This window comes from Cyprinus carpio, chromosome B5 (assembly GCF_018340385.1).
Source record: "Cyprinus carpio isolate SPL01 chromosome B5, ASM1834038v1, whole genome shotgun sequence".
Classification (NCBI taxonomy): Eukaryota; Metazoa; Chordata; class Actinopteri; order Cypriniformes; family Cyprinidae; genus Cyprinus; species Cyprinus carpio.
In genome coordinates, this window is record NC_056601.1 from 21140299 (window position 1) to 21164678 (window position 24380).

Sequence of the window (24380 nt, forward strand, 5' to 3'; positions counted from 1 at the left end):
ATAACTATGCCATATGTATTGTATTGTTTTCATATTAAAAGCTAATTTCAATCTCTGTAAAGTGAGTGGTGCAAAAACACACAGTTACAAAAGAAAAGGCACAATAATTCAGCCATTCGGTGCAAGATTAAGGTGAACCAGGAGAAGAACTATATTGACTTCATCAGAGAACCACTATCATATGCAAACAATTGCCTGAGAGTTAAGATGATCAAAACAAGACAAGATTTATTTTTTGTAACATGCAGTCACATGTCCAGTCAATAGAGCAAACTGACGGGCAATGCGATAGCGTTCCAAAGTACAAAAACGGTCCGAGAAGGAAGGCTGACATTCCTATAGCATCCAAGAGCAGCAACTCTCGTTTTACAGAGAACAGCAGTATCAAACATTAAGCAAAGTTTTTTTTTTTTTTAATGACAGCCCAAGAACATTGCATGCATTTTTATGCCATAGAGTCTGTGTACAAACGCAAAAAGATTACAAAAATGTCACGGGAGTGGCTTGTACAATGAACTGTTAAAGAGAGATACGGTTTCTCAGTTGGTGAACATACATTGTAGGGCTGTAGACAGTTCTGCTTGGAGTTTCAATGCGTTTAATAAATGGACAACATCTGAAGTCTTATCTCCTATCTAGAGTTGACCTTAATGAATAAAATCTTCTGTTAATGAGGGAAGAAAAAAACAACTTAAATATACAGTAATAATATCTATAATACCCATCAACGGCATGCTAAATATGCAATGACACTGAAAGGTTAAAATAATACACTGGTTATAACTTAATGCCACAAAATTAAAATGTTAAATGACTAACACAGTATTTAAAAAAATATATTTAGTCATCTTTAAAATGCTCAAAAACATGCCATTAATAAATCTCAAAACAACAGTTTGTCCAGTCCATTTTTTTTTTTGATTTACAGACTGAAAAATGTTAGAGTAAAATATGTTAATGCAATATATGAATTGGGCTTGTGCACCGTTTTTAATCCAAAAATCAATAATCAATCCATAGTATTCATTTCTAGAATAGAGCAATTTCAGCTTTTGTGTGTGTTCTTGCGTAAACTGTTTTCTCTCTAGAAAAATGGCTGATGAAACTCTGCTGTGTGCGGTCTTAATGTCAATGGCACACTGTTAATTTGCAGTGAGAGTACTAAAACTAAAAGGTTAATTACATTCATTAAGTAGACAAACAAGGAGAAGGGGCAAGTAAAAACTCTTTTAACAAATTTGTTGGGAGTTTCTATTGTAAGAACTACAATTCTTTAACTTCCACCAACAGATATAATCTTCACAATCATCTGTCTGTAAAATACAATTGTGTAGTTTATACCCTGGCATCAGAAAGGTTCTGGACTGTAAACAATATTGTTTTGGAGAGTGTATTTTCAGAGCCCCTTTGCTGCCATGATGCACACGCATAATCATACATTTACTGACAGCTAATTTCTGTAAACAGGATTTTTGAATACACATACAACTTCAAGAGAACGGAGAAAGAGAGCAGTAGAGTGTGGTTAAATATTTGAAAACAGGAACTGATCTCTTGTTGGTTGTCGGAACAACTACTCTCCATTTTCAATGAGGTTGTACAAGCACAGGCCGATTAAAGACCCTTATATAAGCCCAAAAGCCACACAATCAGACTGCAAGCTCAACACCAGGAAAGGTACAAGAGATAGAACAGGTGTGTTATGTGGGAACAGATACTGGCACCCATCTCTAAATCAGTGTCGATCCATCCATCATCACAGGCTGCTGGGTTTTACATGGACATCATGTAGGAAAGGGGCGGGCATCGGCGCATCCACTGGAAAGAGAGCCTCTCAGTCATTGTACCCTGAACCAGGGAGTTCATTGGTTAACGTGTGCCAGCGCTCGATTTTCTTGTCCTTGTTTTTCAGACAGTCAAACCAGTGTTTTAGCCTCTCGCCATTGGCATTTATTCCTAAAGAGACTCCACCTGGATAAAGGGAGGAAATGTTCATTAAAACATCTAAAATAACACAAAGGTCAATAGTTCCCCATGGGACTCAGACCTCAGCTACTGTATATAGAGGACCTGCTTGTCTGACTGGTGTCTATTGACGTCCTTCCACGGTTGAAACAAGATACTTTCTGAGGTTTGTTCATGTTCATGTTTATTTTGTGCTATAACTAGTAAAGAGGAAGAGATGATCGTTCACGTGCAGCTTGAACCGAGGCACTACAGCGATCTGTCACGACACATTAAAGAGCCGCAAAACGGTATTATTTTAATTTCTTACAAAATTTGAAAGCTGAGTCAGCTTCATACCAAAAGTATTGTTTGTTGTCGTTTTTTTTTCACTGCATAAGAGCATGTGTGATGTGAGAGCAGCATGGCTTGTTGGACGTAGCAACAGTAACGAAGGGGGTGCAGGTCTTTTTGCGAAGGGTCAATTGGGTCAGCATCTTGCATCTTTTGATAATGTGCAAACATTTTTTGAAAACTTAAACGTCTGGTTTTCTGTTACATCTGGTTGCTAATTCAGCTTCCCAATCTTACAGTTGGACGTCTAGCTGGCTGGTAGATGCACGGTTTTGTAGAAATAGTGTGAATGAATTGTGACACACATCATCATGACAACAGTACAGATGGGTTGAAAATTAAAAGCTAGTAATGTTTTTCCTTGTATTTTCTCTTTCATGTAATTGTTTATAGCAAAATAATTGTTGCTGTCTTGGAGCATTATAGTAATTATTTTATTAGACAATTACAGTACATGTGCTTTATATTTTATGAAATATTTAGTTTTTAATGAAAAACAATGTTTATTAATAATTTAATTTTTAAATGATTATAAATAAAAAAATTCAAATACAAAAGTTCATAACAATTACGCTTTTAAAATGCAAAAATGTGATTAGGGCAAGTAGAAATCTGAACCACTGGCCTGAAAGGGAAATCTACTGAGTCCTGGGATTGTATCTTAATTTAGATAACATTAGATAGTTAACCTTTGGTACTGCATTCAATAGGTAACATAGCATTAAAAATAGATCTTAATGCAAACTGTAACAATGAAAAATAAAAATATAGCTTAAAGATAATAATATAAAATAATAACAATAAAAAAATAAAGGATAAAAAGACAAATTAAACCATATTTATAAATAGGTCCTACCAATGAAATCATTGGATTTGCCAATGTCATAGTCCCAGACGGTCACCTCCAGGGTCTTTTTGCTGAGGTCAGCGTACTTTATCTCATAGAAAAACTCCTGTTATGGGGAGAATGGAATTAGCATTTATAAAAACAAATGTGAGTTACAGAGTCTGTAAATCAGGCATTGGTCAAGTTAATCTTACTTCATTGAATTCGGGGTTGAGGGTCTTCTTTTTGACAGCTGTCTTGTGCTTTGATTTTTTGTTCTCATCTGGCTTGAGATACCTGAAATACATTGGTGATATTGAGAGAGAGAGTGAGAAAAAAAGAGATGCGTTGAGTTTAATCTTTCAATAAAGGTTAAGTTGACTTCTTTCGGGCACAGGAATAATTCTGAAATAATTGCAACTTAGCAAAGGCATTAAAACTGGGAGCACATTTGAAACAAATGCAGAATAGTGTTGTCTTATTCTACAAGTCAGTTTGTCCACCAGAGGGCATTGCAGCTCCTGTATATAAAATGTGGAGGGCTGAAAGAAACAGCCATGAAAGGATAAACAAGGATCATTGCAGGACATTTCCACCATTTGCTCTAGGAGCATTCTTAAAATAAATAAATAAAAGATTAAACAACCTCACTTGACTTGTCTGCTGACTTCGAGGTCATTAAATGTTTCATTGCAGCTCTAATTCTGCAAGCCCTCTTAATGAGGGTCCCTTGCTCTTTTACAAAGACCACCAGACAAGCAGACAGCCAACAGACTGATTAAAGAAGATCCAGGCAGTGAACCCAGCAGCCTAATAATCACAGCCCGCGCCTTACTTTGTATAGGCAATACTATAATTTCCCTAGGTATTTATGTAGAATGGCATTCATTATTTTTATCCATCTACGAATCAAACAGAATTTGTTGAATAATAGAGTAAAAAAAATGAAATGAATCGAGCAGTGTCTTGTTCAGGATGGTACAGAGATGACAGTAGACATTTAAAGTAAAAGTGAAACTTGTAAAAGGCTCATTTGCCTCTTATTGTAACAGTCTCTCGACAGGGAATGACATTTGCTCCTGTAATGACATTTGGTTTGCTACTGGACAACTATTTTATTCAGCTTTCCCAGTGACTAAATGCACATGTAGTTTAAAATGAATGAAAAATCTATTTCATTTACTTCCCAAAAGGTGAACATCAAGTGATATTGATCGGTGAAAACTGCTCAGTGCGTAGATATGCAAGAAAAATCGGTACGACAGAATAATCTGAAAACTGCAGATGTAGACAAACTAATGACACAAATGCACAAGATTTGCACCGTTTGTTGTCACCAGCAGAAAAGCTGAATGGATAATTTACTATTCAAAGCTTTTGTAGATTCAGAACCAGGCTGTTTAAACTGACCGATGTTTGTACATATAAGAAACAAAATCATAGTGCCCCTTTGCTGTAATCCCTCTATTAATGGTTCGATTCAGGAAGCGAGGGAGTTGAGAGCTCTAATCCCCTCTGTGTGCTGACGCAGAGATCACTGCTTCATTTCACCCAACACATTCCAGTCCTCAAAACACATACATTTGCATTTCTGCCGATCAAAGACATAATTCTAAGTTTATGATATAACTGCTTTGGTATCAAGCATTGACTAATAATTCAGATGCTTGTGTTTAGCAGGATGAATGGATGTGCTGAGGATTTCTGTACACATATATATATGTGCACATGCATACATCCAACATTGTAGGTAAATCATTTAACAAGTGATTTATCCACAGTGATTTAATGGTACATTTATTGCAGAGATAATCCCTTAAAAATTTGGGGTTAAGTGCCTTGCTCAAAAGCAATCAGAAAGCCTACTTAGTTCTTTTTATTGTATGCAATTTATTCGATTTTAATATCCAAATGTTAGTGAAAAGAAGAAACTTTTTGATATCAGTTTGCATATGCAATGAACATCAGTTCATCTTTAGAAGCTTTTTTGAAAGCAGCTCTGTATTAAAGGGGTCATGAACTGGCTTTTTTTTAAATATAATTTTGTACTGTTCTCAGAGGTGCACTTATAATGTTATCAAGATTTTTACATAAAAAACATCATAACTTTTTTGTTATTTTCTGTCCTGTTTTAACCCCCCTCATCTGAATGCTCTGTTTGAATAGCTGTGGTGGACTGTAGACTCAGAAGGAAATGTCCACTGCTATGATTGGCTTATAGTTGTGTAATTTTGACTGCCTACATCCTTCACAGATGGATGCTGCAGAGATTTAAAATGAAATGAACAAAGGACCAAGTTCTTATTGATGTGTTCTGGAACTTCATTAAAAATAAAAGTTAAAAAGTTAATTCACTCTTCACTCTTGCAAAAACTGTTTTTTTTACACAGCTCTTTATCATTTGTTTTCTGCGTAGACCTGCACGTTTGCTTATTGTTATTTACACTATGTGTGTGAATCGGTGGGCGGGGCTAAACAGGCAATGATGTAAAAGCAGGTGTTGATCTGCAGAGGCGGTGTCTAGCCACACTATTACATCATAGAGTGGTACATTCCACAAGTTCTTGTTTTGGCAGATTGGCTTCAATAAAAGCTGTTTTTAGACTAACTAGAAAGTTCTGAGTTCTGAATCTTACAGGATGTTTTCATAGTATAATGACCTCTTATATGTCAAAAGATCAAGGGAATTTTGGTTTCTCAGTTAATGACCCCTTTAAATTAACCAAAAAGGTGACCTCGTTTTACAGAAGTTTTCACATAATCTGCATTCAAACCCACCTCCACCCAAAACAAGATACTCTAACGTCAGATCAGCACTTTAAAGTCAATGTGAAATGAAAATTCACCCCATTTTTTAAATGCATAATTGATCTTATTTAAAAATTTTTTGTATTTTTACATTGTTTTTATCTCTATTTAATGTCAATGAACTCAACAGAACATCTACCATTATTTTCTGTGGCGCATCTAATCTATGTAGGGAAAATCACTTGCATATTATTTGTCATTTTGACTAAAACATTAATGTATTCTAACTTCAATGCATGAAAGATCCTGTCTTATTTTTATACCACATATTTGAGTCAACTAACTTTACTAAATTCAGCAACAGGAAGCTGAATTTCCTTTGACATCTGTAATTCACATATTTATATGCATGGATCTTCTGTTCCACATGAAACGTTTTCACTAAAGCAAATTCCATGAATTCGGATTTTTTTAGTATTCCTGCACATGAACAGCTGAATTATGCTTTTGGCACAGGAAAAACGTACGTTTTAACATAGGGGTCAGAGAAGCCATTGGCATCCATGGCAGCAAGATGGGCACAGCGGATGATGCCCACCACTAAGCCACACTTCTGAGAGCTGTACTTCAGAGAGATCATGATGCGCCCTCGCTCCTCCAGAGACTTGTCATCAGTCTTGTCGATCTGTGTTGACACACACACACACACACACACACACACACACACACACACACACACACACACACACACACACACACACACACACACACACACACACACACACACAGAGAGAGAGAGAGACAAATAGAAAACACAGCTGTCAGTCCAATGGCTGAGAACTATGAAGAAAAGGATGGATGTAGCTTGTACATTATATATATATATATATATATATATATATATATATAAAAGTGGAAATTCTATGAATCTGGTTGCATTAATTATTAGCTCATAAACAGACAGAAATTTCTATTAAAACAAGTGTTGTGTCCCAGTAGATAATTTAATAATTCGCTCAACTAGTTTCATGCACCACTGTCTTCTTTCCAGTGTTTTCTTGTCTGGATTTTTATTTTATGGCAATCTCAGCTGTTGAATTTGAGGTAAATCTTCTCTCTCTTGCTTCCAGAACTTTGTGGACCCACCAAAGCCGTCAAGCATGAAGTTAATTAGCTGTGGAGGAGGCGTCTCTGTTCATCCCCCACACACTGCTGTCTCATTTCCGTCCCCACTGGAGATCACTCACTCACACACACACCCTCACATACACATTGCAGTCTCTTCACACAACAAACACGCTTTGTACTGTTTGCCAGCTGGTGGAGTCACTCTCAGGCCTAAGATCACATCCCAAGTCGGTCTTTGAGTTTAACTTTTGTCACCTCTCCCTATACTGCAGTCCTGAGAGCAGTGTGCTGATCTTTCAGGTGGGTGACAGGTAATTAATGGATAGAAGTGAATAGAGCTAAAAAAATACTTTTATAATTTTTAAAAACTTACTGGGAAATTTCATAATGTCAGGGTTGGAGAGCATTCCATACATGTCAAATGTAATTTTAATGCTTTTTTTAAATTGAAAGACTGATCTAAATCGCTGGTGCACTTATCTTTTTAAAACTGACTCATGAAGACTAACTGAAAAGTAACTTGGAAGAAAACTAAAGACTTTTGGAAAACGTTTGTCATTATATAACAGTTTCAGTCCTGCAAATTTATATTGACTAAGTGGTGTCCTATAGGACTGATTTTTATTATTATTTTTTTTTTAATATACTGTTTTTGTCACTCCCCTTGTCTGTGTTTGTGTGTTCCAGACACACTGTCAGTCTGTGCATCAGGGGCATTCAGTCCATAAAGCTGTGAATGTTCTGCATACCCAAGCCATTTAAAGGATGAGTTCAGGGCTGGCTAAATATTAAAATTTCTATAAATTTATTGTCATTTGAGGTGGAACATAAGGCTTATATAATAAAATGCTTGGCATGAGTAACTATGTATATTATTTCTTTGCCAAACAATGGTAATTTTAGGCAAATCTGTGCTGGTTATGGAGGTACGGAGGAGTTTATCTCCAACCCTAATTAAACACATCTAAACCAGCTAAGATGTTCAGACTCAATAGAAATTTAATGTAAACACCTAAACCTGTTTTCTTTCAGCTCACTGAAGTGCACAACGTTTCCCTTCTACTTCTAGAACATATAAAGCAGTGCTTTGTGCTGATACTAGCAGAGCTGTGTAATATGTGATATGTAACAGGAATGACTAACTGGTAATATTGAGTCTAATTTACTCAAAGGGATTGTTCACCCAAAAGTAAATGTTGTTCCAAACCCATAAGACCTTTGTTCATCTTCAGAACACAAATTAAGATATTTTTGATGAAATCTGTGAGCTTTCTGACCCTGCATAGACAGCAACACAACTAACACGTTCAAGGCCCAGAAAGGTAGTAAAGACATTGTTAAAATAGTCCATGTGACACCAGTGGTTCAACTTTAATGTTATGAAGCAATGAGAATACTTTTTGTGCGCAAAAGAAAAGAAAAATACATTAATTCAGCAACCTTTTCTCTTCCTGAGTCAGTTATTTTTGTTTTCATCGTACACAAGAAGTATTCTCGTAGCTTCATAACATTATGGCCAAACCACTGATGTCACATGGACTAGTTTAACCATGTCCTTACTACCTTTCTGGGCCTTGAATGTGTCAGTTGCATTGCTGTCTATGCAGGCTCAGAAAGATCTTGGATTTCATAAAAAATATCTTAATTTGTGTTCTGAAGAGGAACTAAGGCCTTATGGATTTGGAATGGCATGTGGGTGAGCAATTTTAATTTTTGGGTGAACTATCCCTTTAATATTAACTGTTTATTAAACTGCTGCATCAAAGCAATATCGCATTGTGATCTCATGCTTACAGCCAAATTCAGAACAACGGTGTTCTTGCTAATGTGATATTGCAGAAGTATTGAATAGATCTATGACAAGTAAGCGATAATGCACATACATCTGATTGTTATCACAAAATAAACCTTGATAGGGTGATCAGGACCCCGACGCAAAGTTATAATGTACAATGGCTAGATGTACATTATCCCACTTATTACATGGCTACTTAGCACATAAGTAAATAACTGGACAATATTGATTTGAGTTGGGAACATTTCCTAGCAAGAGGCTGTAAGCCAAGACAGATGAACCTTGGAATGTCGAGACTGACCAATCAGAATTAAACATTTCAGAGAGCTGTGTAATAAATAGCAATAAAAGGAAACAATCAGTTGAACGTTGATTCAATTGGCTACGGAAAATATGTAGGTTTATATGAGCCCTGTCTTTCAAGCAAGATACTACAGATAAAAGATACTATATGAGATTAACCCCCACCCATTACCTGCTCATCCTGTCAATCCATGAAGCACTTTGACACAGTAATCATGCCTTAAAACCTACATCCACTACCCTTTAAATGAAGACATGCCTACAATGAAGTGTATCGAATCGCTTTCCTTAATGTTTTCCTCCTCCTCCTGCAAGACCATATAATGCAGTAGTTTGTGCTGATCCTAGCAGAGATGCACCCAGGTACTGACGAAATACTTCCTGCTGAGCTGTAGCTTTAGTTTGTGACTTAGTATAACATTTCAGATATAAGGTATGGTCCAGGTACTAACGTGTGTGGGACTGTGTCCCTCCCGCATACATTCATCGTTGTATATTTCCAGTGAAACAAAAATGTATTCCCTCAAGGATATGTCAGGTTTTGAAACAAGTGATACAAGCTGCAATTGATAAACTGTTGTTAGTTTTCTTCCAGCAGCAAGCAGCCTATAGCTTTATAACATTGTATTGTTTTCTGGTGTTTGTAAGCTTGTCATGTTTGTCTCAGATGGGTGATGGATGTGAGGATGTTGCTCCAATGATAATTGATTTCTAATTAATATGTTGATTCTAATGAGAGTCATTTTGGATGTCCTAATCAATTTGATATCTGAATCTCCTTATGCAGATTTCAAACTTCCCTCAATTTCTCCATCACTCACAGACAACCGCACTGATGATTAGCACAACTGAGCTTCTTCCGTCGTCAGACTGATTCCTTTTCATAGCTCTAAAAGACTGTAACTCACAGGAAGTTGTTTCTCCAAACAGTTGCTGAAGTTCTTAGTCTGGTTGGGTTTGAGTTTCTTCAAGGGGATTCGAGTTTCACCAATGAATTCGTTGTGGCGGAATTTGTCCTCGTCACACACTGAAATCCTAGATCAAAACAAAAGATTGACAGTATGAGTTCTGGCTTGTAGATTTGATGTGTAACGGAATTATGTAGCTAGTGAGAAGACTTTCATCACCATGTTAATCTGATGTACCATTTCAAAGTTTTCAAAATACATTTCTGATACTTATATAGAACAGTTCTGACCCTGCCTGAACCTACTAATAAAATCTGTACTCCGTTCAGTCAAAGAAATATATGGAGGAGTCAGGGGCACCTTAAGATTTCCAGAGGACCCTGGGCTACGGCATTATGGTAGCCCTCCCTAGATTTTATTTATTTTTTATTTTTTTGCTTGCGGTTTACAGGTATGATTTAAACACAATAAATTACACAAAATATGAATTATTCATCATCAGTAGATTGAAACAAAAGTTGGCATAAATGTGAGCTATTTGGTTATTGCTAACTCCGTTTTTATTTTGAAACATGCCGTTCTCGTGATTGATTAATTAAATCATAGCCGTTTAAAGTATAATGATTACATTTAAGCAATAAGGTTACCCTTTTTCCATCCCCAGATTTAAAATTGAGACTTTGAAGCAGCACCTCTGATGGAACACAGTAACTGAACCTAAAACCTTCAGCTGACACATAGATTATATCCACACTTTTGTAAATTACTGAAGTCGCACTGTATGACATTACAGAAAGTTGTCTGGTCTAGTTCCTTTCTCACATCAGTGTTGTGTTAAGCTGCACATTATAGAGCCTGGCCCGTGTCCGACCCCCCTCCCCCCTCCCAAAACACCTTATACTACTGTTTCAGCTATTAAAATAGTTTAGTTTTGGATGTAATGGCAAAGTGATTATATTTCATTTCATTTTTTATTGTTAATTTAGAAAAACCTTTGGAGCATTTTTTGTTCGTTAAATATAAGTTATTGTTTTTTAATGAAATGACCAAGCAGCCAGTGGCAGACAATGAGTCTATGTTTGATCAATTTAGCCTTCTCAAATCATCACAACTTGCCTAAAATAAAATCTAGATATAAAACAGTTCAAGCATATAACAATGTTTAAACTTTAAACCTAGATAAATGTGCGCTATTTCAAATAGTTTGTGCGGAGAGTGGAAGCTAAAGCAGAGTGGAAGCTGAAGCGTGCTTTGCAGGACATGGAGGCACCAGCGTGATCACTTGCATTTTTTTCAGTGGATACGCTATTATTTTTGCTCATAAAGGTAAGAGTAATACATCATTCATAACCGTTGTATTTGTGTGCACTCACAATATCAACAAAAAAACAAAACGTCCTTTTATAAAATAAAGAAAACAGACATGATGCGCTTTCTGCCGTCTTGTCTTGAACAGGAGCGCTTCACAAAAATGAACCGAAACTCAGTGAATACATGCCTCACAGACATGATAAATGTATCTATAGAAACCTTTAAATTACTACTTAACGAAACAAATCAAAAACTCTTTCATTATAATCATAATCCGTAAAGATGCACTTCTCTCTAAAGGCACGTCTAATGAGGAGATGGCGAGTCAGGCTCGTCAACTTCATCCTTGCGACACTGATTCAGAAAACACTAGTTTATTAGTAAATATTTCAAATATCTCCTTACTGTTTCCCCCTGACACATTTATGGTAATTACTTTTGCCGTTTCCTTTCGGCAAGCTTAAGCCTATTGCGTGCATTTAAATGCAGAACTCTTCTGCTGCGCTGACGGCACGAACCATACATACTGCTGCTGGCAGGACACTAAACACCTTCAAACCGCTCTTGACAGTCACGGTAGCATGGTCTCGTGTGCTTTCCACCAGCGTGGAAATTTTTTTCAGAGGGGCGTAAGAAAGTCGGGGCCCATTGTGCCCGGGTTGGAATGCAGGACTCTAGCACGTTAACATAGAGACGAGCACATGGAATAGCGCTCATTCTAGGCTTCTTTACTGCGCATTATGCATTCTGCACACAGTATATCAGTTAACATACCAACTATACAAACTGTGTGGGGGAAACCTAAACTGAACTATTCACTAAAAATACTACAAGCAGGGCATTGCTGAAAATGAGTGTGTAAGTTTGTTTACAGAATGCTGTTGTCACTGCTGCAATCTCCCATATATACAAATAATTATTCTAAAAATATAATTTCCCAGCAGCCAGTAGGCCCCACCAAGTGTAGGCCCCTGGGGTTCAGCCCCTTAAAGCCTATGCATTAATGCGCCCCTGAGAGGAGTACATATCCACGTTTCCAGTCAAGTGTTGAAGGCAGGCATTACAAACTGATTCCCCACCACCTGTGCTTCAAAACGTTTTTGAAAAGCACTTATTCTCTGTCAAATACATAGTGTGACCGCAATCAATTATTCAGTATATTGCATATATTTAGAATCCATAGCAGAAGCTCTATGGGAGTATTTTTTTTTACTATAGATGTTCATTTGCATTGAGCTTGCTCACTGTGAAATGAGTTTTCTGTGCTTTTTGCAGTATCCGCAAGAACCACTTGATATGTGGGGGTAGGAACAAAGGCACGGCTTCTTTTAGTTTTGCACAGGTCAATAATAACATTTGACTGGATACAGAGGAGTAATTCACACAGGAAAAAAGAACTTACTGCTGATATCTCTCATTTACAGAAGGAACAGATGGCTGGAATAACAACAAATCCATCCGTTTAAGATAGTGATAAATTGGCTAACAGCAGAAAGAGACAATTATTTCACCAAAATATGATAATCTCTTTATATACTCACCCTCAAGCCATTTGAAAGCTACAGGACTTTCTTTCTGTTAAACAGATATTTTGAAGAATATCCTAGCTGCTATTTTCCACATAATAAAAGTGCATGACTTCAAGTTCCAAAAAGGGCATCAAAAACACCATACACATACCTTCAAAGTAAATATGACTATTGTGTTATTCAAAGTCTTCTGAATCTATATACGAGGGACAGACTAAAACGCAAGTCAGTTGCTGAAAATACTGTCTTCTGCTTAGGCTCTCAAATCTCATTCAAGCTTTTGCACATTCAAACCTGGCATGTCATGATAAGTGCGAGTTACCAATTGAGCTTATGCACTGTTTATTTTCCTGTGGCTATGTGCCATCCAATAAGTTCTCCTAAATACAATTCAAGGTTCTGTTTGTTGATCACTAAAAATAAATAAAGAAAGAAAGAAAGAACTTCTTTTATGGCACTATTATAACTCATTTCTAATACATCATTTCTGTCATGCCAGCAGTGCTGATCCAGACAGTAAAATTCAGACATATTTTCACTCTAGACACGTCTATTTGTCTCAGGTTCAAGGACTGCTATAATCCTCATGCTTTGGACCTCATAACATGATTGATTCCTTCATCTCCCTCTCCAGCAAATATCATAAAACTACACAAAACCTACGGTTCACTTTAGGTGTAGTCACTAATACAGAGTAGTCTGTGATGGTTTGTAGAAAATTTCCCCATCAGGACGTCCAACAATAAAATACATCAAACAGACTAATGCAGAAAAGGAGAGTCTAGGATTTTATTCTCATCAGAGCTGAACATAGTTGCATTTTATTTTACAACAAATACTATATAACATCAGCATCAAACACTAACAATTCCAACAAACACTTTCTATCATCAGCATCCACCAGTGGCAAGTGGGATAAAAAAGTTCTTAATAACTCAAATTGAAATAACCTCGTAATCTTAAAACTAATCAGATGTTTAGGGAGGCTAAGATGAAACACAGTAGGGCCAATGCCTTTCTAAATAAGGTCTAGCAATGTCTACGGTTCAATCGATTTGAGTTACACAGCCTTGTCGATAAAATAAGGAAGAACACACAGAATCCCTCCCAGTCCACATAATTTCCATTTGTTACCTTTCAACAGCATTATCAATGAATTCCTGTATGCTTGTTCTATTCCCATCCGGAAGTTAGTTGTGTATTTGTAACATACCATTGCTATTCATTGCTAACTTGTTCAGCTTGACTCAGTAGTTCTGCTCTTCAAAGACTTTTCAGCTAAACAGGCAATCACACTTTCTTTTCCTGGCAGATTGATAAAGGTCTTGAATGAGGCATGGGCCAGCTACAGCACCACTCAGGCATGTTCAAAAGGTCTGGTTAATAAAGGCACTTTCCTCTGCTGTGTTACATGTGGATATGATTGTGTCCCCAGATGGCCATGTGTGCTGGATTGCTCTTCATGCTGTTTCCAGAACAGTGCCTTTTCTGTTTGTTTTGATTATGGTTGATTACTGTAGTGCACATGTTTAATGCTAACTGTTCTCTTGGATAAATGTGCAGGGAGTTCTGGGATTTTTGTACAATGCTATTCTCACAGGCAATCACAGTACATTGTGTTTTTCTGCATGAGCCAGATATTTTTGTGCCTGGCCTTAAATTTGCAAAGACAATCCTGAATAATGGGAGGTAGAAAAGTTCTATTTAGTCAGATGTAAAAGCAATGGTCCTTACTAAAATATATTTTGATTTGGTTGTTTGAGAATTTAATCATTTTATTCAGCAAGGATGCATTAAACTGATAAAAAAAGTGACAGTGAAGACATGTATAATGTTACAAAAGATGTATATTTTATATATAAGCTGTTGTTTTGAACATTCCACACAAAGAATCCTGAAAAAATGTTTCTACAAAAATATTAAGTAGCACATTTGTAACTGTTTTAAATATAAGAAGAAAAAAATTTTTCTTAAGCACCAAATCAGCATATTAGAATTATTCCTGAAGGATCGTGTGACACTGAAGACTTGAGAAATGGCTGCTGAAATATTAAAATATATAAAAAGTTTTAAATGGTAATAACCAAATTAAAATAATATATTAAAATGTATGTAAATTATAAAATAATCCTAAATCTAATAATATATTACTATAACTATTCTATTACTAATTTTATTTACTGATTTATATATATATATATATATATATATATATATATATATATATATATATATATATATATATATATATATATATATATATATATATATATATACATATAAAATGAGTCGGAATGCACACAGGCTAATTTTGAGCTTTAGGGGAAAAAAGTAAACAAATGTCAATTTTGGTTGAATTTCAGATTTTCACAAAAATGAGAATGTGATGTTGGCCCATTCTTCCACAGAGTCTTCAACTCTTGAAGGTTTTGTGGGCCTCTTCTATGAACTCAGATTTTTTGTTCTTATTTTCTATTGGATTCAAGTCAGGTGATTAGCTGGGCCATTCTAGCAGCTTTATTTTGTTTCCCTGAAACCAGTTGAGTTGTTTGGGGGATCATTGTCTTGCGGAAATGTCCACACTTGTTTCATCTTCATCATCCTGGTACTGTAGGTGTCGAGACTGAATCAGCTAATATTTATTTCTACTGACTAGGGGCAGGATTGGTTTCTTATTACTGACAGATTTCAGCTGGTGTTTTGGCTTTCCATGCCTTTTTGCACCTCCCTTTCTTCATGTGTTCAATACTTTTTACCAGTGTCATTTCATTTTATTACACATAACTTAATTTCTGAACTTATTTGTTTTGTTTTCTTTGTATGTATGGATTACTTGGGTTGTTACCGACATCTGGTGAAAATTTCATGTCAACAGCACCTTCAGAAATATACTTACTGAGAAAAATGGTGATGTGTTCAATACTTATTTTGCACACTGTATATAAGGATATGTTAATATGGGCAGAACATATTATATTAGTTCTTGCTTTCATTCTTGAAATAATTATACCTTGCCAGTGAGTTAAATATATTAAATTCCCACTTAAAAATATTGGGAAGTAAAATTTCAGAGTTCATGAAGATGGCCAAATTGTAATATCCAAACAATGTAATAGAAATTTAGATCCGGCATATTTTGAGCTAATAGAATGCTGAGAAGGAAATTAATAAACTATGCACATTTGCCTGAGAGACAGACTCGTTATTTGAGATTGGAAGAGGATGGAGTTCCTGCTGTTAAAAAAAAGATATTCTAATAGCTTTCTGTTGTAGTCCTCTTTGTTTTAATATGCAGAGATGAATCCCGTTGAGTCATAAAATAAGAAAAATAAGAGGTGAAGCAGATCTAGATGCATCTAATTGTCTGTAAACGTTCCGGAAAATGTGTTTGCAAATAGTATTTTTGTATTCTTAAACGGCAAGTGTAAATTAAAAGGCTTTCTCGGGTATAAAGGCATGAGAGGTGAGCCTCTTGTATGGATAATCTGGCTTTGAATAGAGCGGTCACTGTCTGAGATGATGTTGGCAATGAAGGTATACCTTTTTAGATAAATCACATGCTTTTCATAGCCACGGAAGGAGTTCCGCCCGCCATTAAAACACCACTTTGATGTCCATCTGCGACACATGAAGATCGCCGGAAAATGAGGTTTGGTGAATAATAGGAAAGGACGAGTGTTGAAGGGAGATAACACCTCAGAGCTCCATTGTGTGGAAGTCTGAAAGACTAAAGCCTGACTTCTTGTTCATGTCTGACTTACACTCTGTAGGAGTGCTTTGGGTCTCTTTGTGAAGCTGTCCATAAAGATTTCCCTGCAGATGAAATGGTTTGAAGATTGTGAATAATAATGAATTATTCTATAAAGTGAGAATCGGAAAGGTATATGAGATGCTACATACATCCGTTCTTATATTTTAACTTGAGCGTTATCAAACTTTTTGATGCCACTGATCTCCAAAATAAAATTGTTGCTTTTTGAAGCAGGCATCACTTTATAAACAATATAGTACTTGTTGTTCATTTATACTGTGTGAGAGAAATATTAAGTGAAATATTAAGAGAAATAAATAAGATATTATAAAAACAAGTTTTTAGTTTTTTTTATTAAACATTTGGCTTTTATATTGTTTTATATAAAGCTGGATTTTATATTGGCTAATTATTAAATTATCTTGAAATGTAATAATATTTTAAAGAGAATATAAATAGTTAAATAGTATTTATTATTTTTTTTTAAATCATAACAGGTTTATTATTTATTAAGTAATGATTAAAAAAAGGCTGTCTTTAGAAATTAGAATTAAACAATAATATCAAGTTTGGCAGATAAAGTTAAAAATTATTGTTAACCATATAATATGTCCATATAATACATATTTTCTTTGATATCCCTAAAAATACATTATGTAAAACATTTTTACTTGCTCTCATATTCCCACAAATGTTACAGCACCCCTAGCTCGTAAACCCCTGCCCAACACACAGGCATTTTATTAATAATTATTTTAAAGTATATTAATTCACTGTGAATATTTCAGCTGGCAAAATGTTTCCCAGTGGTTCCTTTATACTTCCAGCACAACAGCACTTTAAACACTGCTTATATTCATGTGACTTGTCACATATTCACATTAGCCATGTTTGTTCTTGTTTTTTTTTTTTTTTTTTTTGCATTTTACAAGAAAACACGTTTTCAGTCAATTTAATGTGCTATTGCCATTTCTTTGTAATCATTTCTGAAATGTACAATCAGTTTCTGAGTGAAAATTGTTTCCTATGCAATTTATTATTATTTTTTTTTATTTCAGTGTACTAGAATTCAATGCTAAACCTCTGTTTAAACTACTCACTGGAGCACAGAATGCCAGTGTCATTTAATGATGACGTTATAGAGGAATTAAAATAGAAGATTTCTCTTCCTGTTAGAGAGAGTGCCTTTGTCTTTTTTCATTTGCACCCTCCTTTCAGAGTGATCAAGAGCAAACAAGACCAAGTCGGACGTAAGACAACAATTTTATCACCGGTATGTGGGCAAAGACCATCAGGGCTTTACTAGACAGGCTTTATTGAGAGAATTTAAGGTGCTATAAAGTGCCAGAATGCAGCAAGAGGAAATAATGAAAATGTAGTTTTTATAAACGCTACAGGTGAGACGCTGAGTATGCCAGTATTTGGAGTTTATCTACGTGAAGGACAAGAGCGATCCCTAAAGGAAAGGCCTATGATGGTGACTTTTGGTTTCCATGGAAACTGGCTAAGACAGCCCTAAAAAAATTCAATGGTGAATCATCAGGTGGGTCCTTCCCGATCCAGATGTCTACAGACGTGCACAAACACACTTCTCTACTTCGCCTCAAAACAGTAAACATCAATGATTTCAGTCAACTTGTTAGTATGTCCGGATCATTTCATCATACAGCCTCATCCTAAAGGAGCTCATCTTCTAAAAACAGCACAAAAAGCTTTTAAAAAAGGCTGAAACCCTTATCCCAGGCCTAAGGTCAACCTTTCCAACTCTTAAATCACCCAGCTTCATCCTAGCATCACCTCCCTCTAGCTGTGTTGAATGAAGCCGTTACTGCAGCGTTTAAGCACAGAAATGTGACCTTTGAAGCGCAGACTCTCTGCCTCATTAATTCACACCGAGTCCAGACAAATCTGGGAGCCTCCAAACCCAGGGCTGCAATCTCAGCGGGAAAAGCCTGCGACTCACACAATGACTGCCTGCTCTCGCTGCTCTGGCCTGTCTAGACAACTCCACCATGAACCTGGTGTCGGTGTCAAACTTTTTAGCCTCTTGCAACATCAAAAAGAGCTGCAGGTTCTGTCTCCTCTCTATAGGAGATTTATTGTTTGATTTATTATTTTCCTAACTTTCATAACTCACAAACTGCAATTTATCTGCCATCATTTGGTATAAACATATAGTATTTAAGTATCAACAGTAATAGTTCCATTAAAAATTGATCAGCTGTGTCTGAAAAGAGAGCATACCTCAAAGTAATCAATTGTTTTGATACTTAATATTTAACATTTATATGGTTCTAATTATTTAGCTGTTAGCAGAGGTCAAATTGTAAAAATAAATCAGGGGGATGGTTTGGTCAAATTTTTTTTTTGGGGATGTTGTTGGGGTTCATCCTGTAGCTAATTTTATATGATAATTCCAAAATTTGTCTAAAAAAGATTTTTATTTAATGAAAAATTAGCCTTATAAAACAAATTCTTATTTTTAAGCTTTTTTTTTTTTCTTCTGAGGTCTGAAATGGAGGAATCTGGGTCAATACTGCTAATTAAACAATATTTTAAAGATGACAATAAAATGTCTGTAGGTGGCAGCAAATCCCTGTTTTAATAAATGATTTATTGAATCATTCAAATCAATCGATTCATTCAAAACGGCTGATTCAATTAGAAATTAAACAAGTGAATGGACCGTTGAATCACTGGCTCACATGATTTATTTAAAAATCCGATTAATTCAAGGAATAAAACACTGCGTTGCTCTACACTGTTGTATAAAATTATTAGCATTTTTATGTTCTGATATTCAGAAAAGTACATTCCTTGTGCAATGAATATAAAAAATAAAAACTCATACATGGGTATTTTTTTCTTTCATTGCTTGAATTATAAGGGCATTCTAACTGCATTATAATGGGCTTTATCGTGCAGTGAATGTTTCTGGACTCTCAAGATGTGTTTTTGTTTTTTGCAAAGTCGTGACACTCGTCAGCTCTCCTATCGTCTCTCAGTACCTCACAGTCACACATACAGCACAATGACATTATGTCAGGGGACTTTATTTAAACTCTAATCAAGGAAAAATCTTTTTTTATTTTTTTTTAAAGAACTTCAAAAGTTGCGCTTGAACCATTTTGCACAAAAAATTACGGAAACTTGCTTCTGCTTGTACGCAGCTGTTTACAGTACCGAGTTCTGATTGGCCAATCGCTGTTATTTAGTTCGTGAATTATCATAAGAAGAGAATTTTAACATTTAATTTGCACAATAAATTTGACATAATACACAACATTATTAATCTAAAGGGATGGTGGTTTCACAGGGGGCATGCTTTTTGTCATTTTTTTCTACCAGGGGGATGCCACCAGGGGTATGCCATCCCCCTGCAAACCCAAACCCCCCCCCCCCCCCAATTCGAGCCCCTGTCAGGCAATGTGTTTAATGCAAAATTCTAAGCAAGAACTACAGTATAATTATTTGATATGGGTTAGATCTAAAATATAGTAATTAGCTGAAGAGTCAAAAATATTTGTCCACAACAGCCAATTTTTAAACTCAGGTCAATACATTTTATATTATAACTTTTAGTTCAATTGCCCTTGAACTTGCTGGCAAAAATTTTGATAAATTGTAAACCTATACAGTAGCAACCAGTGAAAATCTAAATATCTGGCTTTCAAGTTGCATTTAGATATATACATACATAAAATAACATTAAATAAGCTTGTTTAACCAACAAAATTTAGGTCATTACAGTTGCCCCTGACAGTATCCTTCACTTTAATTCATGGTCTTAAAACTGAACATTACAAGGCCAAATAAAAAGTAGTTTTATAGTCAGTATATTGTATTCTAATGAAAATGTATGAGATCCAATAAACTATGAATTCCTAATTTGATACAAGCTCATCTGGCCGAAGTATCGGGACATTAGTTAATATTTCTCCCCCTTGCAGAGGACACTTTTCCTTTATATACTGGTGTATCTGAGACAGAGACTAATGGTAGGTAGAAAAGTCCTCAGAGTAATGGCTTCCTTTGCAAGCAGTTTTCTAATGGAAAACTAATCCATATTAAGTAAGAGTTAATCAACACCAAATTGAAATCTGATTCCCATTTAATGCATTGTCAGCCCATATAAATTGTTAAGACTGACAAAGACCAAAAAGTGCTTTGTCAGTAATTCATGGCCATTTTCTGTAGTGACTTGTATTGCAGACAGCATGCGAAGCACTGAGGTGAATGTGTGCTGCAGGGGCGTAAATGTCCCCCCGACCCCCCGGGATTTCCGCCTATGGTGTGCAGGACATGAGTTCAATTAGCTGCACAATATTATTGTTTTCATTTATTAACATTTATTCCATTAACCATGAGGAGATAAAATTTAAATGCCCATTTATGTGTAAAACTTGTACTTTTGACCTCATTATCTGACACATTAAACCCTTTTCTTACATTTGCAACACTTAACTAGAAAGACAAAGGCAAGTGGGTTCTCTACTCAGGCAACTTGGTTAATCTGCTTTTAATGGATTTGAGGGGTATTGTGTGTGTAACACAGCTGTTACGTAATGATACACACAAGTGGAGACTAATGTTCCTCTGTGGTGTAATCTTTACTGCCACTTTGTCTGTGCTATTATCCTAATGCAGCATTTCAATCACTGCACAGGGTTTCAATGCAAGCTAAACAATCAAACTCTGTAAAAAAAACAACCCATTTGGCTACAGTCATGTTTGCGAGGCAGTAAAAGGGCCAATGCCATCTCAGCTGGGGTGAAATCACCAGGCAACACTGGATATGACTTAAAAGGGGTGGCCAAAATAAAGAATATGACATGAAAAACTTTAAAATGTTTGCAAAGGTGAGTCATGATAGGTTGATTACCAGCTGGCACTGAGTCTAAAGGCCTCTAGCAACTGCCACTTTGAATTATGACACAGGGTAATAATGAGAGTCAGGTCTAAAGAGACAGGTTACAAAACCTGTAAATAGTTTGTGTAAAATGTCTTACATATTATTAGAGTTAACTATTTCAGATTGTAAATTTAGTGTTTAATACAATTATCATTATTATTATTTTGTATTTTGTTTTTTGTAACCAAGGCCAGTGCACATCACTCCCTACTTTTTACACCCAAAAACACTGGCAAAAATAAATGGATGCTCTCTGCATTCCTGTTTCTGTTGGCAACAGTTAAACATTTTGAGGAAACTCCAATGGTATCAGCAGCCAGCTAATTGGAGTGATTAGATCCTGATAATTGCTCTGCAGGGTCACATAATGTCCAAGAAATATAATGCCATTTTACAGGATAAAGCACACACTGTTCTCTCAATCTACGGTCATACATCAGCACAGGAACAGAGAGGTTTCATGGACACCCCAAACACCAGATCTAAACAGATCAGTTTTGGAGGACTGAGTGAGAAGTAAATTTCTCCCTCATTCACCAGTCCTTCAACTGGAGGCTTTTTATTTTTATGAATGCCGTAACGTCCCACTATACTCTATTCAGTACTTTTTATGGCAGCGATCCAAGAATCACTGAAGCTGTTGAAGGCAAATGGTTGTTCAGCTTGTAATTAAGCCTCAGGTTCAGCACTGCATGGGGACCTGGTGTGGGCCTGACCCACCCAATTACAACTGGATCATGGGAATCATGTAACCATGGTCACTTAATTAAGAAAACATCTACATTCTCTCTTTTTCCTTATTAAAGTAGGTTCTCAGTTCAATCACCACTGACATTTATAAAAAGCCCTCATTAAACTTATAAAGCTGGTTTGCTTTGCGTGCCACTTTCTCTATTATCCTTTGCTTCTGATTCCACCTACAGTCTATGTCATAGGAACACTGTTTTCCCTCTCAATATGTAGCAAATGAATCTTTTGGGGTAATGAACCCTTTGCTGAACTCTAACAACCAAGTCACTTTTTAAAAAATTTTTTTTTTTTTTTACAATGGATAAGCTATTGTCAGTAGCCTTGACATATAAAAGTGATGATTGTATAGATTCTGATTGGGTACCTGAGTGTTTTGCGAACCATATCTTCATCAGTTATCCCATAATACGTTAGGGTCTCACTCCAGACAGGGTTGAGAGTGTTGCGTAGGGTCTTTGTGCGGAGCTTATTGGCCTGGAAGAGAGGACAGATGTGCTTGTAGATTAGTGGTTGTGTTCACTGGCACTAGTTCACTAAATGAGCACAAGCTAAGAAGAAGCCAGACCTTCCTGATTTGAAACTGTAATAAAATGTTATATAATAATAAAATGACATGAATCAGGGTTTTAAATTCTGCATTCAGACATGTACCACATTTTGATAACACGGTTGCAAAATGGCAAACCTTATTTAGAATTAATAGAAAATAAAACAGCTCACATATTATTTAGTTTGACCTTCCATGGTTGTTGATCACCATTTTATGAAGCTTAAGCACCTTCTTACAACATTTATTGAAGAAAAGTTAATGGAAAGGTAGAAAGTGTCTTACAGTGATTAAAGCAGGTGCAATTAATGCCTATGTCATCTAGCACATCTGTGAGGTGTTTCCTAATCATAATATGTTAACTCAGACATCCTATCCCATTCAATTATTCTGTAACCCTGTGAAGGAGAGTTTAGCTGCACTGTAGGACATATGATCCATACAGAAGGAGAATGACTTAGAGGAGTCTAATGTTGTCAGTAGCTAAGAGGATTGTTGGCAGGATGAGCAAGAAGGGTACCGGTCAAAAACCGATGAATTATAATGAGAAGCATGATGATAATTTGTAGAGCACAGAGGTTGTTCAGTGACAAAGAAAATCTGGCCTTTTAGATTTCAAGGTAGCACTGGTCAATTTGATAAACATAATCTAGTCCCATGATGGGACAGATAGAGATGGTATAAATTTGTATTTTTAAGAGTTCATTTGAAGTTGGTTACCTCAGACTAAAGAGTCTAAAGTAAAAAAAAAATATTTTTTTGTCGAGTTGTCTCATGATTTCTGAGATTTCTATCTAATGCCCAACTGAATATTACAGTTAAATATGCTATCTGACTATTATTAACAAAATGCACAAAAAACACTGTTGCAAAGTTACTGTTGTGATTTAAAATGGAATTTTAACTGAAATTACAGTCTAGAGATACACACATCTATTTTAAATAGACAAAATTATACTCTATGTACCACTGTTAAAGATTTTGAGAGCCTTTACCAAAAGTACAGTTGTTAGAATGAGCAGTTAAATGGTCAGCCTTTATGGATTCTGCACAGTGACAGACAATACCTTATGTGTAAATTATGTTTGGCTTGCTTTAAAGGCTGTATTAAACATTAAAATCTTTATTGTAAGAAATCAGTTCTCAACTGGGAAACAAACAGTACAATAGAACAGAACAAAAGAACATAGTTCTTGATTTTCTATTTTATAAATAATAATATTAATATATGTTCTTCATAATATATTGATCAGAACCTTTTTAAGTTATCCTGTGGAAGGAAGCTTCTTGAGGCCCCCTAATGGGTCCTGGCCCTCTGGTTGAGAACCATTGGCTTAAAACATATAAATCATATTACTACAAGCCTCCTTGTATTGTATAAAACAATGCATCTCCAAGGGAGAGCAGGCACATACCTTACTAGCTCCAGGCAGGAGGTGCAGCTTAACATAGGGATCTGACAGCCCATTGTGATCCATTGGTTTGAGTCCCTGAGAGAGAGGGAAAGGAAGGAAGAAAAAAAAAAGTGTGACTTATGGAAAAACAACCACTTTTAGACATCCTGTGAAGTCCAC

General features: G+C 35.9%; 1 protein-coding gene across 5 annotated transcripts in view; it reads right to left on the reverse strand.

The window, feature by feature from the left end:
• Positions 1-208: 208 nt before the first annotated feature.
• Positions 209-24380, reverse strand: part of LOC109045715 (rabphilin 3A like (without C2 domains)) — a 281082-nt gene continuing 256910 nt past the window's right edge. For all 5 annotated transcript variants that reach the window (XM_042724898.1, XM_042724901.1, XM_042724899.1 and 2 more), the window contains 7 exons: positions 24222-24296; positions 22624-22733; positions 10007-10133; positions 6400-6557; positions 3340-3421; positions 3155-3251; positions 209-1971 (listed from right to left, as the gene is read on the reverse strand). In XM_042724898.1, the coding sequence (XP_042580832.1) occupies positions 1835-1971; positions 3155-3251; positions 3340-3421; positions 6400-6557; positions 10007-10133; positions 22624-22733; positions 24222-24296 (786 nt within the window). In that variant the 3' untranslated portion in view covers positions 209-1834. The remainder of the gene's footprint in view (positions 1972-3154; positions 3252-3339; positions 3422-6399; positions 6558-10006; positions 10134-22623; positions 22734-24221; positions 24297-24380) is intronic.